At 41.5% G+C, this 17,550-nt stretch overlaps 1 protein-coding gene across 2 annotated transcripts in view; it reads right to left on the bottom strand.

Moving 5' to 3' along the window:
* Nucleotides 1-8,884: 8,884 nt before the first annotated feature.
* The window catches only part of HRH1 (histamine receptor H1), a 132,312-nt gene continuing 123,646 nt past the window's right edge, over nucleotides 8,885-17,550 (bottom strand). For both annotated transcript variants that reach the window (XM_056804661.1, XM_007500226.3), the window contains one exon: nucleotides 8,885-13,329. In XM_056804661.1, the coding sequence (XP_056660639.1) occupies nucleotides 11,792-13,288 (1,497 nt within the window). In that variant the 5' untranslated portion in view covers nucleotides 13,289-13,329 and the 3' untranslated portion in view covers nucleotides 8,885-11,791. The remainder of the gene's footprint in view (nucleotides 13,330-17,550) is intronic.

Raw genomic sequence — 17,550 nt, 5'->3', positions numbered from 1 at the left:
TAAGTTTATTTTGTTTTGTTAAATGAGAATCAATCCAGTGCGTTAGTTTCAGGGCAGAAGAGTGGTAAGGTCTAGGGCAATGTAGATTAAGCGACTTGCCCACGGTGACACAGCTAGGAAGTGTCTGAGACCACATTTAAACCCAGGACCTCATGTCCCTAGGCCTGGCTTTCAATTCACCAAGCCACCCAGCTGCCCCCCTCTAAGTTATTTTTAACTGTTTAATTGTTAACTTAGATTCAAATTTATGGGATACCTGGTCTTAAGACTCAGTGGGTCATTGTGTTGCTGAAACCTTGAGTCTGAATTACTTCATACTTCTTTGTCTATGCTTCAGCACGGAAAACATGTTCCAAAGAGGTTTTGTCCTTGGTGCTACTCACCTCCCCCCTTCCCCTTGTCTCCAGCAATCTATCACCTCCATACCATGCCCAGATTCCTCCCTGGATCTGCCCCCTCTAACTTCTTTTCCCAACTACCTTTGTTAGAAAAATATTTCTGCAGCTGCTTGCCATCTTAAGATTTGAGCTTTAGCATTAGGCTAAATTGCTCCATGTGTTCACGTGAATCTTTGCTTAATAGGGATTATCGATTTAAAAAAATTATTCAAAGATTTTATTTTCCCAATTACATGTAATAATAAATTTCAACATACAGTTTCTAAAATTATAAGATGTAAATTGTCTCTCTCCTTCCCTTCCCTCCCCCTTCCTGGAGATGGTAAGCAATTTGATCTGGATTATATATGTATTATCATGTAAAAAATACTTCCATAGTAGTCCTTAATGTAAGAGAATACTTATATAAAACCAAAACTCCAAAATAAAAACCAGTGAAAAATCATGTGCTTTAATTTTTGACTCCCAACAGTTTTTCTCTGGATATGGATGGCATTTTTTATCTTAAGTCCTTCAGAATTGTCTTGGATCATTGTATTGCAGAGAGTAGCAGTCTTTCACATTTCATTGATTACTTTTTTTTTTTAAACACATTGAATCTCTTGGGTATTCTTTTCCTTGTGGAAAGAGAAACTGATGTCTCATAGGGCTCTTTCTCATAGTGTCTCTCAGGTGATCTTCCTCTTGAGAACAAAGGGACTTGGGGCCTGCAGAAGTCTGTGTTTGACACAGATCCCCTGGGGTAAAGAGAGACCCAAGCACTATATTTATATAAAGGTAGTGCCTCAGTTTATAAGATATAGAAGAATGATAAGAGCTTGCACATCTGGGTGACTGGAGGGATGGTGGTAGCCCTGACAGTGACTGAGAAGTTCAGACCAGGAGGACTTTAGTTGTTGGGAAGAATTGGATTCTTACAATTTCTTTATTTTTTTTAACTAAAAATTTCTTGATACTTTTATTTTTATTGTCTCAATTTCCCCATGTATCTTTCCCCTTTCCTTCTCTTTAGGGAAGTGCTCAGAAACATTGTGCAAGGGTCAGGCACATGTGCCTATAAACATGAAATTTTCTGGTCAGGCAATGGGTCCAAGTCTAGGCATCTTAGAGCTTGTACTCAGGAATGAACAAGATTGACTTTCCCAAGATCTCCAGTTATTCTATATCATTGTAATGAGCATGACCAGGAATTCAGAGGAGGCAAGAGAGGACTAAGGTAAAGCCTCTTTTTCCCTCTTAGAATTATCTGGACAATGTGAATTCTCTGAGAAGTTGTGAGATCACTTAGACATGGATCCCTTGACTTATGTCTTTGTTCTCAGCCTCTGAGACCATTTATTTTAGAAATCACTCCAGAGACCAAGGGACCCTCATATTGGCAGTGATAATCAAGTCTATGGCTGCAGAATTACAAAAGCAATGAGGCTCACTGATGTAACACTACCTTGATGATGTTTACACATTTAAGCTAGCCTTTGACTAAGCATTTACTAGAAAACAGAATTAGAGTAAGACAGAATTAGCTAAGGACATAGAGAGACATAGAGCTCCTACAGGGTTGAGAAGTAGTTGCAGAAGAACAAGAAGAGAAGATATATCAGATATATCACTTATCAGGGGCAGAAGCACAGGGCCAGGATAGGGCATAGAAGAAACATGAATCAAGTTCCCTTGAGAGAAATCTGTGTAATCTTGAAGTTTTCCAGGAGAGAAGGAACTGAGTCCTGAAGCAAAAGCAACCTGGACTTATCTCTTCAATAAACAAAATTGATACTAGAGAGTTTTGTAAAAAATAGACTTGAATACAGGACTACAATCCCCACAAGCCTTTGCTCCCCTTCCCCAAAATGCTTTGTAATCTCACGGGAATTCTGAGGTGGGCCAAGATCGAGGAAGGATTTAAGCTGGTGGCAAAGGTTTTTGGGGCTCTTTTTGGACTTCCGTTTTGGAGCAGACGCGTCTCTTCTGTGATGTGAGGTTATTTTGTCTAGGCCTCTGGCCTAGGCACATGTTTCTTACTTGTATATTCTTTAATCCTTAATAAACCTCTAAAAAATATAATACTCCTTGCAGAGAGAAACTAATTTCTACCTGCCTCAGTCTCCCCATATTCCTAAATTTTAATCTTTACAGTTTATACCCAGTCAATCAATCAGGGAAGTCACATTTATTAAGAACCTGCTATATGCCAGGCACTGTACTAAATGCTACCCAACAAGTCAGGATATTGTAAGAGAGTACTTATTTACCCCTTATGAATTCAAGTAGCCTCAAAAGAGGGCAGCTGTGGGTATAGTGCATAGAACATTGGTCCTAGTCAGGAAGTCTCATTCTCGATTTTAAATCGTGCCACAGACACTTACTAGCCTCAGTTTCCTCATCTGTAAAACAAGTTGAAGAAGGAAATGGCAATCCGCTTCAGTATCTTTGCCAAGAACATCCCGAATAGGGTCATGAAGAGTCTCATATGCCTGAATGACTGAACAAGAACAACAAGAAAGAAATAGCATACATGATTGCTAAGCTACCCTCAATGATATCCAAAAGATCATGGAAAATAGGAGGCGTCCCATAGGACTGAGGAAGGGCAAATGTTCCAGTTTTTTTAAAAAGTCATTATGGGTCAATGAGTTTGTCTTAAATCTCTGGGAAATTACTAAAATATCATTAAAGAGATGGTTGTTGGACGTCTAGGGAGAATGAAATTACCAAGAGCCATGAAAGAGTTCTATTTTTTACAGAGTACAAAACTAGTAGATAAAGGGAATGCCATGGATATAGCTTACTTTGGTTTTAGGAAAGCATTTTGGTAAGTATCTCCTATTATTCTTGTGGAGAAGACAGTGAGATATGGGATAGGCGAAGATTGGATTGGGGCTTGTGCCTCAGCGTGAAGAGCTTGTATGTTGTGGTTGGTCCTGGGGTTGAGGTAGAGGGTACCACAGTCTATTTGAACGCTGAATGCCCTCTGGTGGCCAAAGGGTTGACCACATTCTCTGGTTATTTTATTAGTACATGAATACAATGATAGCCAGCTTCAAGCAGGGAAACTAGCCTCATAGCGTTGATAATTATCTCTGCAATGTCACCATGTATCCACCTATTCTTCAGGACCAATATACACACAGAATATGGGTCTCACATCTCTATTATCTTGAGAGCAAGAATAGAGGGCTGTTTGCACAGAGAAAGGAAGGAAACAAGCTTCATGACAACCTTGGGAGGCAAGTGCTTTGATTATCTTCATTATACAAATGGGGAAATTGAGGCAGACAACGGTGAAGGGATTTGCCCAGAGTTTCACAGCTAACAAGAATCTGAGCTCACATTTGAACCCAGGGCTTCCAGTACTCCATTCACTGTGCCACCTGGTTGGCATAGGTGACAAGGTACCTCAGAGACCTTTTCATTGTGAAAAGGAAAATGAAGAGACTCCGGAGTTTGTCACAGTAATCATCAACAAATACTAATTTAATCTCCTTCTATTATCGCCTATCTCTTAGCAGAAGTTAATGTAGGATTTTGAGGCTAGACTTTGACAATTGACCATTGAATGAGAGCTTGTACACCATTCCCAAACCATATAATAGATGAATGAATGCATCAGTCATCCTGCTGAAGAAGGAAGAAATAGAAAGTTTATTGAATGTATAATGGCAAAATTACTACTTAGTGACCTCCTGAGGTTCTGAGCATTTTGTTTTTCAGTTGTTTTGGTGGTATCTAACTCTTTGGGATTCCTTTGGGGTTTTCTTGGCAAGGAAACTGGAGTGGTTTGCCATTTCCTTCTTCGGTTCATTTGACAGATGAGGAAACTGAGGCAAACAGGGTGAAGTAACTTGCCAAATGTCACATGGCTAAGATGCTGGAGGTTTTGGTCATTTTCTTCTCCAGCTCATTTGACAGATAAGGAAACTGAGGCAAATGAGATTAAGTGACTTGCCCAGGATCATACAGTTAGTAAGTGTCTGAGGTCAGATGTGAACTCAGGAAGAGGAGCCATCTGGATTCTAGGTCCTGTACTCTATCCACTGACCTACCTAGCTGCCCAGTTATGAGCTGCAGTCTCCTCGTTGTGTCTTGTTTAACAAGGGTTGATATTTCCTCCCTCAGCACTTGCCTTGGGAGAGATAACATGATGCAGTGAAGAGTGGTCAGAACCTGGTTTCAAATCCCAGCTCTGCCATTCACTACCTATATATCCAACCCATGTCTATCCAGGAGCCTGTGATAGACCTTCCTCCCCTTCATGCACTCCACTTTCCACCAACTCTGGCCTCCAGGCACGTCCTCACACATGATACTCTTATCCTTATGTCTTTGCATTAGATGACGCACAGGTCCGGAATGTTCTAGTCCCTTACTTCTGCCTCTGGAAGGGCAAATACAACCGTGTTCTAAGGCCTGGATCCTCTTTGACCAGTCCCTTCATTATAAAAATTCTGTTCTGGGGACTTCTAGTACTTAGGGGTCAGGAGACTTGAGTCCTGGGTCCCAAGCCCACCACTCATTTGCTGTGTGGTCTTGGGCAAATCTCTTCCCTCTCTGAACTTTAATTGCTTCCTCTGTAAAACGAGGGGTTTGGACTCAATGAACTGTAAGGTATTTTTCAGTTCTGATTTTCTTTGCATCTAGACAACTTTGCACCTCTGAGACTGGTGCCTCTGGGGGAAACGGCTCCTTGGAGCAACCAGCAGATGGAATTCAGGTAGCCCAGGACGAAGGATCAGGGCTCAAATTCCTTTCTGGGGAGGTTTTTGTAGGGCTGCAGTTCCAGAAAGAGTCGCATCTCAGGGAGGGCAGTAGCGACCCATCAACCAGCAGAGGCTGATGGGGCAAAAGAAGCAAGTCTAGGGCTTCCGGAGTCTTTTCATGGAAGCATCTTTGTGTGGGGCCTCTGCATGCAGTTGGCAGATCGGAGAGCTTGGCTGCTAGGTTTTCTACCCTTGGCAGATATTGCCAAATTCTTCATTTCCCAGAATGCAGTGCAAGATTAATTTAGGCCAGGGTCAAGGGCAGTTTTCTTTGCACTTGTTCCCTCTGCCTGCCTGACTCTAGGAGCGAGGCTGCTGTTCTTGGCTAGTAAAGAACAACTTGTCAGGAGATTGCTGGAAGCCCAGGGATCTTGTGTCTCTGGCCAGTTGCCTTTTTATACACATTCCTATTCTTACTTTGCAATTGGTCAGGCTTTCCAAGCGTCTCTCGTATGAAGAAAGAAACAGAAAAATAGATTTAGAGAATGTCAGGACTCAAAGTGATGGAGAAGGGGAGAAGGAAGAAATCACTGCATATTTATTTTGTACACACACAAAAAATATGCATATGATATATATATATATATCATCTAGATGCTTGTGCTTATATATATGTATATATCAGCTAGGTGGCATAGTGCTTACAATGATGAATCTGGAGGCAGAAAGATCCAAGTTCAAATCCAGCCCCAGACACTGTGTGACTCTGGGCAAGTCACTTAACCCTATTGACCTCAGTTTCTTCACCTGTAAAATAGCAATAATGATCACACCTCTCTCCCAGAGCTATTGTGAGAATCAAATGAAATAAAGTTTGTGAAGTGCTTAGCACATAGTAGGCACTATGTAAATGCTAGCTATTATATAATATATATGCATGTGTATAAAATGTGTGCACACACTTGTCTGTAATACAAGTTTCTACAAATAGTCTCTCTTGCTTTTAGATTTGTAGCCAGAACACAAAGCCTGGCACACAGTAGGTGCTTAATTAGTAAATGCTTCTTGATTTATATAACCTCTGGACTTCTGATTTTACAGAGACCGATAACTAGGATGCCTTGCTCTACAAAAGCAAGATTCTTCCCAACTTCAAGTGTCACAGCTTCCCTAAAACTACCCCTGATTTCTCTAGCCAGTTGGAAGTTTGTCCACTTCTGAATTCTCCCAGCTCTTTTTTGGTATGTGTCTAATGTAGTTATTATATATTTATACTATGGTAATTTGTGCATGCAATTTCTCTCTTACTAGACTTTAAGTTTTGTGATTCAGAAGCCACAGAGCTTATTGTGTAATCATGTATTCTGATGCATTCAGACTTATCTCCCTGTGGGTAAGAGGGAGGAATTGGAAACCCTGAGAATCCTGGGAGTTGCAGTCCTATAGGCACAGTGTCCCCCTCTTGGCATAGACCAGGTCTTTCTTGGGGACTCGGTATAGAGGTGGAATTCTACTGGATTAGAATTGAATCACTCCAGAAAAGAGCAAGGGAATATGGATATGTGGAGGCAGAGAGTAGAATTAGAACTGAGAAGTGAATGTTCTTGTAGCCCTCCTTCCCTTCTTTCATACTCCTCCAATACTTGGCAGGGCACTGCCTTCCTCCTCTCAGAACTCTGACATCTCTCTCTCACCTCCCCTAGCCAATCTATTGTCCAGTCTTGCCCATGCTGCCTTCACAGCTTTTCCTATAGATGCTCTTCTTTCCTCTGCCACCGCCATCATCCTATGAGGCATGGGCTTTGATCTTCTCATCAATGGACCATTGCAATGATCTTCTTCTTTGTTTGGTTCAAGTCTCTCCTCCACTTGGCCATCTGAATGCTTTCTAAAGCAAGGTCTGGTCATTTCCAGTGGCTCTCCATTACATCTAGGATCAAATATAAAAGAATTTTTGACTTTGAAAACCCTTCAAAACCAGCCCCTACCCTCCCTTTCCAGTCTTTTTATATCTTCCTTCCTTCCTTGTATTCTTTGATCCAGCAACACCAGTCTTTTGGTGATTTCTTACACAAGACACTCCATTTTTTAAAGATGCATTTTTCACTGACTCTTCCCCCATGCCCAGAATTATCACCCTCTTCATCCTCTTTTCCTAGCTTCCTCTGAGTCTTATAAATAAGACTTTCCCAGTTCACCAAAATACTGGTACTTTATCATCAATTTATCCTGTTTATGCCATTTTGGTTTACCTGTAGTTGTTTGCATATTGTCTGAATTAAAATGTAAGCCTCTTGAGGGCAGGTATTTTTCTGTTTTTGTTTTATTCCTAGGACTTGCCACAGTGTCTGGGATAGAGTAGGCATTTAGACAATCCTTCTTGATTTAATTTGAAGTAGGCACAGCAGAAGTAACTCCATCTGGTTTCTTTTCTTGCAATGTGGACCCTAATACTAGGTACTTTTCAGTGGAGCAAAGAACTTGGACTAAAGGTGCCCAGTGCAATTGCCTCTTTAAAAACTGACGAAAAGCTATGATGTTTTACTTCACTCTTTCCCAGCTATCTATTTGTTTCTTGATGATAAAAAGCACTTAAATATTTTTTCTCAATATTCACATTTAAAAAAAATCTGAAAGCAAGCATAGTTCTTTTGTTCTGAATATCTTTATATTTATTCTATGCTGGGAAAGGGCAAATGGAGGACAACAATGTTTAATTGGAAATTCATCAAATTTAATCAGGTCAGAGATCTAAATCTAATCTCTGTTCAAAATCTACTAAAAAACATCCTTAAGCAAGTGTTCCATGAGCATTAGGGTAAGAGGATCTTATAGTGAGATTTTTTATGAATAATTTTTATTAATAAGCTTTTAAAAGAGGTGGGAGAGACAAAGAGTGGGGAGAGAGAATGAGAGGGAGAAAAAAGAGAGCGAGGAAGAGAGACAGAAACAGAAAGAGAGTCAGAGACAGAGAGAGAGGGAGGGAGAGAGGGAAGGAGAGAAAAAGGGAGGCAGAGAGACAGAGAGAGAGACATGAGAAAAGTGAAGTAGGACCAATTCATCCTTAGTCCATGAAAGAGATATGTTGTAGCTGTCTTTCTAAGGCAAAGGGCTGATCATCTCCAGTGACTTACCATTACCTCTAGGATCAAATATAAAATGATCTTTTTGGCTTTGAGAACCCTTCAAAACCTTCCCCCTCTCTCCCTTTCCAGGCTTTTAAGACCTTTTCCAGGTCAGAAGTGGAGTAGAAATAGAGAAAAAAGGGAAAGTCCCAGCTCTTGATCTCTAGATCTCTAAGAATGGCAAGAGAATCTGTACTATATGAAACATATGAACCAGATCTTTCTCTTTGCTGTTGGGAGGAGGGAGTGAAAAAGAGTAAGTGCCCAGACAAACTTGCTCTGCAGCACACTTGCTTGTTACAGTAGGATACCTGCTGAAATCATTTGTATCTCTTCTTACCTTCCCAAGACCTTAAAAGGCCTTTGCACACAGTAGGTACTTAATAACTATTTGTTGAACAGAAAAAAATGGTACAGTGAGTGAGTCAGTTGATAGAACAGTGACTGAATGTATTTCTTTTGGATGCTTCTTGGTGTCTGGGAATCAGAACTCTCTCTTTAGAGAGAGACTTTTTTTGGAGCCCCTTAGTGCCCTGGGGAAAAAGCTTATTGCAGCTTCCAGAACAAGGTGCTGGGGGTCTTAAACTCCGTGAATTCTCAACAGGCAATAGTTTTGAGGGAAAATATATTTGGGGTTGGACACAAAGAAAACAGTAGAAATGAGAGATTTGTTTGTTTGTTTTTAATAAAAAATAATTCCTTTTCTAAATGAACTTTACAAATGAAACCAGACGAACCCTGTAGCATTTGGCAGGGCATTATGAGGTCCCTCAGAAGTACAAGGTAGATTCAGCTAAATATCAACAAATAAATAGGGATGATGACAAAGACAGCTCAAACTTCATATTTAAACTATATAAATACTGCATCCTAAGCACCAAAGCACAAGCACAAGAAATGATACACACAATTTTGCAGATGACTTCTTTTTTGAGGGTACATTATTCCATCCTAACATTAACTTTCTGATGAGAAATCACATCTGGACAGCAACTTTTGGGGGGCAGGGTGGGGAAAAGGGCATATTTTAGCCCCATGAATTAATCAGTAAAGGAAATCTTCCTGCATTGATGCAGATCAGCCATTTGTTTTCTGGGACACCAAAAGGTTAAGTGATTTGCCCAGTTTCACATACCCACTATGTATCAGAGGCAGGTTTTGAACCTGGATTTTCCTGACTGCCAGGCTGGCCCTTTATCCATTACCCTACCTTGATAAGAACTCTAAAAAAGTCATAGTATCAGATTTAGAGCTGTAAAGAATTTTAGAGATCATCTAGTTTATCCTCTCTTTGTCCCATCTTACAGATGAGGAAACCAAGGCTGAATGAGGCTAAATGACTTTCACATGTTCGGTGACATGGTATAGTGGGTAGACTTCAAGAAAGCCAGACTTCAAGACAAGACCTGAAACCTCAGTCAATTGCTAGCAGTATGATCTTAAGTTACCTTTTTAAGCCTTGTTTAACTCAGTTACTTAAGTCACTTTTCTAAACCTTACTTAACTCATGTTATCTCTAAACCTCATTTAACTTAGTTATTTAAGTCACTTCTCTAATCCTTACTTAAGTCACTGCTCTAAGCCTGTTTCCTCATCTATAAAATGAAGATAATAATAGCACCTACCTTGCAGGATTGTTCTGAGGATCATATGAGATATCTCATAAACTGCTTTGCAAACATTAGAGCCCAATATAAATGCTAACTAGCTATTAAGGAAGAGAATCAGGCTTTGAATCCAGGTCCTCTGCCTCAAAATTCAACCATTCTACCACTCTTGCCTCCACTCATTTCTTTAGTGGGACGGTGGAAAGAGTCCTGGATTTGTCGTTAGAGGATCTGGATTTGAATCTTGATTCTACTGACTCTTAAAGTCAGATTATGGCTCTGGACCTTAGTTTCCTCATCTGTAAAATGATGGTATTAGATTAGATGACAAGGTCCCTTTCAGTTCTAAATCTTCACTCCTCTATTTCTTGATGTGAGGTATTGCTACAAAGCCATCTCTCAGCATCAGGCTCTAGCTGCCCGCCATGCCTGGGAACACTCTCTGTCTTCAGCTCTGCCTCCTGGCTTCCCTGACTTCCTTTTGTGTTCCAACTAAAATCTCACCTTCTGCAGGAAGCCCTTTCCAATTCCTATTAATTCTAGTGCCCTCCCTCTATTGATTGTCTCTTATTTATCCCATCGTAATATCTTTTTATAGAGTTATTTCTGTGCTATTTTCTCTATTAGATTGTGAACAGGGACTGTCATATCCTTTGTTTGAATCCCTAGCCTTTATCACAGTGCGGGGCACATAATAGGCATTTAACAGTGTTCACGATGGCCTCACTAACTGAAAGGAATATAGTAAAACATGATAGGTTTTTTTAAACAAATAGACTAGTACTAATCCACTCACGGGGATTGTTGCCCCCTTTAAAGTAGTCTCCTTGGGAGGTTACACATTTATTGCAATGAGGCTACCATCCTTCAAAATATCATGGGGACTCCTCTGGAATGCCCTTCTGAGCTGGTGGCACTTTGAGATCCTTTCAAGGGTGGCAAATCTTCTTTCCTTGAGAACTGGGAGTAGAGTGGACAGCAGGCTGGACTTAGGTTCAAAAAGCCTGGGGTTTAAATTCTGCCTCTGATATTTAGAGCTCTATGACTCTGGGTGAGTCATTTAACCTCAATTTCCTCTGTGTAAAAAAGAATAATAATACCTTTAGTACCTTTCTCAAAGAGAATGAATTAGCACATGTAAAGTGCTTTGTAACCTTCAAAGGTCCAAAGAACTGTCAATTATTATCATATTATTATCCTTAGAAGGTAGATTTTATTTTTGGAAGCAGTGAAAAGCCATTTGGAGTCAATTCTGGAACCAAGCTGGAGAATCCTGGTATTTTATTTGGGAAAGGGGCAAGAGTGGGGTGAGAGGACTGAAAGCTACATGGAATGTTAAAGTCACACTACTATTTATTTTATTTTTTATTTTTTGGCGTGGCTTGTAAACTAGTCAAAGAAGATGAGAGATTTAGAGCTGGAAAATGTAGGGGTCATCCAGCAATTCCCCAAGGGGAGTCCCTAAAATGTCTGAACCATTGTAGCCTCTTGAGGATAAATATATCACCTTCCATGGTGAAGCGACAGTTCTCATGCAGCTATACAAGTTCCAGCATGTTTGTGTTAACTAACACTCAATGTCTGGGATCACAGTCACTCCCTGAGCCTATCGATATACATCTCGGTGCTCCTCGAGGGTCTTGCCCATCTTTTCACTTGGATGTGAGCCCATAGAAACCTGAAGGCATTTAGTCTACATGCCAAAGATCAGAGCCATAATCAAAATCCTAGCACTGGCTCTGCTTGAAAAGCTGTGAACTTTTCTGACTCTGTTTTCAATTCCGCTCTAATCCAATTTCAGCCACCACCATCTTCACTAACTCCAGCGAGGAATAAGGGATTTCCAAGACTTTCTTTAAACCCTGGAATGTCAGGGAATTCTGGAAATGCAAGTAGTCCCTCTGCCCTCATTTCTTTCTTTCTTTGAAGTCATTTTCATCTCTACACCCCACCCCAGAAGTTTCCCTTTAGGAGCCAATTCGGAAAATCTTTTTGAAAGCCTTCTTGAAGTTCTCATTGCACAGCGGGTAAATGAGGGGGTTCAGGGTAGAGTTGATGTAGCCCAGCCACATGGTAAACATCTGGACGTGGTCATTGCAGCATTTTGCACAATAAGCGATGACCATGAAAAAGATAAAGTACGGGATCCAGCAGAGAATGAAGGCTGCCATGATGCAGCCCAGCTGTTTGGCAGCTTTCCGCTCCCGGTTCATGTGCAAACCCTTTATGTATTGCCTGGAATGGGAGCGAAACCTCTTCCAGGTGAATGTCAGGTAATCGAGGCCAAAGGTTGCTTTGTCCTTGGCTTGGTCTTCAGCAGACATGCTGGTGGCTAAGTCAGTAGCAGCACTGGAGTCTCTTGAGCGGGAAGGTGCCTCAGCACATATGGTCTCCTCAGAGGTCTCACTGGCACATTGAGTGGCTGGGAGCAGCTCCTTGGGTTCTGGCTGGTTCTGGTGGATGGATATATATCTTCTGGCCTCCTCTGTCCCATCCTGAGTCTGCACAATGTCAGTAGGGAAGAAGTGCTCTTCTACCATCACCTCCTCATCCTCTTCTTCAGAACTTTTAGGAGTGTTCTTCTCTGGAGGCAACTCCATTGCTGGGTCCTGGGTCTTCATGGAGGTGTTGCTACTAACGTGATAGTAGGAGCCTTCTGGCTTCCTTTTCAGAGGCTCCAGCCTGGCATTTTTCTCCGGCTTTGGGAGGCAGATCTTGTGTTTTCTGTGATCCACGGTGCCACCTGAGAAAGATGGGAAAGACCCATTGATGAGTTCTCTGTGTTGGCAGTGTTGCCGAACAGCCCTATAAATCTTAGAATAGAAGAAGAGCATCAGCAAGGTGGGCAGGTAGAAGTTGATGATGGCAGTCATCACCTTGAACCAAGTGACTTTGTAGAAGTCTGTCTCACACTTGTCCCCGGTGTCACTGTCATTAGATAGCTTGCTTTGGTCATTACCTGACCAAAACCTTTTCCAGCCCAGAATTGGGATGATCCAGAGGGAGGCCAGGAACCAGGTGATCAAGATGGTGACGGTCGCTCTGGTCTTGGTGCGATACCTCAGGTATTTGAGAGGCTGCTGGACAGAGCGGTAGCGGTCAATGCACAGAATAAAGACACTAAAGATGGAAGCTGTGCTTGCTACATAGTCCATAGAGAGCCAGAAGAGGCAGAGGGGCCGTTTTAGGGGTTTAAAGAGGTACACGATATTCAGGGGCATGACAGCTGCGCCCACGATCAGATCAGCCACGGAGAGGCTGACGATGTACAGGTTGCCCACAGTGTGCAGTTTCTTCTCTGTCCTCACTGCGTAGAGCACAAGGAGGTTGAGCCCCACCGTGACGAGGGAGATGCTGCTCAGTACCACCACCAAGGGCACCAGATGGGGCTTGTTAGCATCAGCCGTCCTGTTGACCTCACACATGGTTCCTTCTTGGAGACAGGAGGAGGGGGGAGGAGTCATCAGGCACCGGAGGAAACTCTCGCTTCTCCTGGTGATTCTCCCTGGAAGGAGATAGAGAGTGGTTTCAGTAAGTGCTTTGGGGTACAGCTGAGGTTTTAGGATTGGCACTTGTCCTCAGGCATCACTGTCTGCTTTGATGGAAAGAGGTGCTCATCTAGAACAGAGATCATCTATAACTGGGGTTAGGGATCTCTTAACTGGTTCACACTCTGCCTTCATGAAATCTGAGACAAATTATATCACTTTAGCCTCCTCAGCTATAAAATGAAGGGGGAGCAGGGATAGCTGAGTGTCAAAGCACATAGAATGCTAGGTTTGGAGATGGGAGGTCCTGGGTTCAAATGTGACCTCAGATAGTTTCTGGATATGTGACCTTGGGCAAGTCATTTAACCTCGATTGCTTAGCCCTTGCCACTCTTTTCTCTTAGAAATGATACAAAGAAGGAAGATGAAAGGTTAAAAAAAAGAATGTGAAAAAAGGAATATGCTTTTCTTAGCGTACAGTGATGGGCACTGTGCTAAGTGCTTTATAAATATTATCTAATTTGATTTTCTCATTTTAACAAATGGGATTAGCTTAGTGATTCTTGACTAGTAGATAGATTTCAGGGGGTCCAGGAATTTGGATGGGCAAAAAATTGTTGAGTTGTTTCAGTCAAAATTTCATTTCATCTTTATCATTCCTTCAAATGATCATCCTCTATTTCTCCTTCCTTTCATATAGCCAACCCCCTAGAAAAAGCTATACATCTAGACCCAACTACTCTCTTCTTTCTTACCTTGTTATTCTTCAACCCCTTTCAATCAAGATTTCATTTTGGGGGCAGCTGGGTAGCTCAGTGGATTGAGAACCAGGCCTAGAGACAGGAGGTCTAGGTTCAAATCTGGTCTCAGACACTTCCCAGCTGTGTGACCCTGGGCAAGTCACTTGACCCCATTGGCTAACTCTTACCACTCTTCTGCCTTGGTGCCAATTCACAATATTGACTCCAAGACAGAAGGTAAGGGTTTAAAAAAAAAAAAAGATTCCATTTCCACCAATCACTTGCTTTCCCTGAGAGGAAGATCCTCATAGGACCTGGATTCAAATCCCAGTTCTTATTGGCTGGTGTGACTGATGAGAATCACTCAGCCTCTAAGAGGATCTCAGGTGGCTTATAAGATCTAAATTTCATTAGTCTATTAACAGTGACCTTTAAGTGTCTAAAACCAGTGGGCTTTTCTAAATTCTCATCCATCCTGACTTTTTCTCACAATGACTGTCTCCTGAGATATTCTCTCTCTCTAGGTTTTCCTCCTACCAGTCTGAGGAGTTCTCAGGCTAATTTGCAGAATCTTGATACTGCTCCTAGCACCCCCTTTGTGGGAGTGTTCCCCGGGGCTGTGTCTTCAGTGAGATATTCTGCAATGGCTGGGTGGTAGAACAGGGGCAGAATGACGTTTGTCCTAGGGCTAGACGACAGAAAAGCAGGACTAAAGGAGGGGGAAGCTGGATGGGCTTGTTACACCTTTCACATACCCAGGTGGGGCTTTCTAGCCAATGCTAATACTACTAGTCCTTGGAAAAAGAAGGCTACTTCCCTTTTAGTTATCTTTCCTAATTCCTGGATCTGTCTATTCTAAAGCTAATCTTAGGTCCCACTGCCACAGGACTTTGTTGGATGTCATCCAATTATAGAATCTCAGAATTGGGAACAACCTCAGAGGCTGTCTCTCATGTGGGTCTCTACAAGAGCTCCCTCTATAATGTCTAGATCTGATCCTTCCTAATAATGTGACCATGGGTAAATTGACTTCATCTCACTAGACCTCCAGGCAGCTAGGTTGCATAATGGATAGAATCTTGGACTTGGAAATAGAAAGACCTGAGTTCAAATTCTGATTCCCCCTCCATCCCTCCCATCTCATTCCTACAGCCTGCTTTTTATTCTTTTTTTAATGATCCGTTTATCACTCCTCAGTCTCAGGGAACCCCAAAAGAGCAAAATAGTTTGCATTCAAGGCTACTCCTCTATGTGCCCCTTCTCTCCCTGGTTTCTGACTCCTTAAGAACCCACACCTAAGGACAGAGGCTGGGAACTTGGAGGGTGTGGAAAACCACCAGGATCTGTAGTTTTAAATTGTACCTGGGCCTTCTGGCCAGACAGTTTTGAGTCTTGGCACAACAGCCGGCACATAGCAGAGACATATACTGTAAATGCTTATTGGCTGATTGATGTCTGACATCGTCTTCTGCCTAACCTCCTCTTGGCAGCTTACCTACCCCCAAATTTTCCAAAGGGGATCCCAGCATGTTAGCGACTCCTTCCTAGGAATTTCCAAGGCTTCCTTCTCTCATTAAACCTCCTCCAATGTGGTCTAGCCTTTTCTGGAGCCTGTAGTACCAGACTGATGACATTAATGATAAATCTGTCACTCCTCCTAGGGTGACATATTTTTTTTAGAAAAAAAAAAAACTCCAGAAATCTGAAAAGCTTTACAAATCTAAAGGAATAAAGTCCTTATAGTGGAATCTGAGAGTATTCCAAGAACAGAGACAACTCTGGACACAGAAGTCTATCCAGAGTCCCTCACATTATTTCTGGTCATAGATAAGAACAGTCCTTTTCAAATAGTTTAATCTATTGCCTCCGTAAACTTAATGACCAAAAGGCTCTTTTCCTTATTAATAAACTATGTGACCTTGGACATGTATTACCAGCAATAACTGCTGGTATTCAGTGCTTTAAAATTTGCAAAATGCTTTACAAATATCTCATTTTATCCCTCAACAACTCTGAGAGGAAGATGATATTATTGTCCCCATTTTATAGCTGAGGAAACTGAGGCAGACCAAAGTTAAATGACTTGCCCAGGATCACCCAGCTAGTATACACCTGAGGCTGGATTTGAATCCAGGTCTTCTTGACTCCAAGTTTAACTTTGCTGTGCCTATAAAGAATAAGTGAGGGATAGTATTCCAGGTAGCTGTTAGCAAATTTCTCAAGCCCTTTTAGCTCCACCTTCCTCAAATGAGAAGAATTATAACTGTACTACCTTCCTCATAGGGTTGTGTCAGAAACCAAAGCCCTTTGTAAACCAGAAAGTACTATGATGAAGGAACTTCTTATTTTTGTACTGTTTTTTTTCCTCCATGGTGAAATATTATTGTGGTCTAGCAACCACTGGGAGAGCAGGCTTGTTAAAGAAAGATGCAGAAGCTACTGACCTTGAGACACTGAGCCATCAGTGCCTAGTCCCAAGACCTCAGGCAGCATAACACACAGCCTAATACACATGACTTTATCAGTGATACACATAAAACAGACAACCTCCCCTTGAATGCCTAGAGTGACAGTTAATGATATCTCACCGGGCTGCTAATTCCATTTTTGACAGCTCTAATTATAATTTCTTTATATTTAGCTGAAATTTGCCTTCACAATAACTTCTAGACATGGTCTACACCCTCCTCTATATGATAACTCATCAAATACTTGAAAACTGTTATCATGGTACCTCTAAGTCTTTACTAGGTAAAATTCCAAGTTCCTTATGGGACATCATAAATTAGGTTCAGATTCTTAACTATAGATCTGGTTTGCTGTCCCCTTCATTCATTATTATTTTTTTAAATTACACCATCCTGTCATTAAATAAGCAGAAATTTTGACCAGAGGGTTCCATCTAAGAACTGGTTTCCTTGACTTCCTTTCTAGCCTTGGATAAAATCCTACCTTTTAAAGAAGCCTTTCTGGATCCCCTGTTAATTCAGTTATTGGCTTTGCTCAGTGATTCTCTCTAATTTGTCCTGACTATATCTTGTTGAGGACAGCTAGGTAGACGCCATAGTGCATAAAACAGGAAAACTCAATTTCTTAAGTTCAAATCTGGCCTTAAACATTTACTAGTTGTGTAACCCCGTATGCCTCAGTTTCCACATTTATAAAATGAGCTGGAGAAAGAAATGGCAAACCATTTTAGTATCTTTGCTAAGAAAACCCCAAATGGGGTCTCAAAGAGTCAGACAGTTCTGAAATGAATGAATGACAATATCTTGTTTGTATGTAGTTATTTACATCTTATTTTCCCCACTGGATTGTGAGCTTTTGAAAGCAGGGACTGCCTTTTGCCTTTTTGTATTCTCAGCACTTAGCCTAGTGCCTAGTACACAGTAGGACTTAATAAATGCTTGTTGACTTGGCTTGAAACTAGCTCGGTTAATGCTTGTTTTGTAATCACTAGAAAAAAATGCACACATGACACACTTTTAAGCTTAATCT

The sequence above is a fragment of the Monodelphis domestica genome, chromosome 7 (assembly GCF_027887165.1).
Source record: "Monodelphis domestica isolate mMonDom1 chromosome 7, mMonDom1.pri, whole genome shotgun sequence".
NCBI classification, from domain to species: domain Eukaryota; kingdom Metazoa; phylum Chordata; class Mammalia; order Didelphimorphia; family Didelphidae; genus Monodelphis; species Monodelphis domestica.
This window is presented reverse-complemented; position numbering and strand designations above follow the sequence as displayed.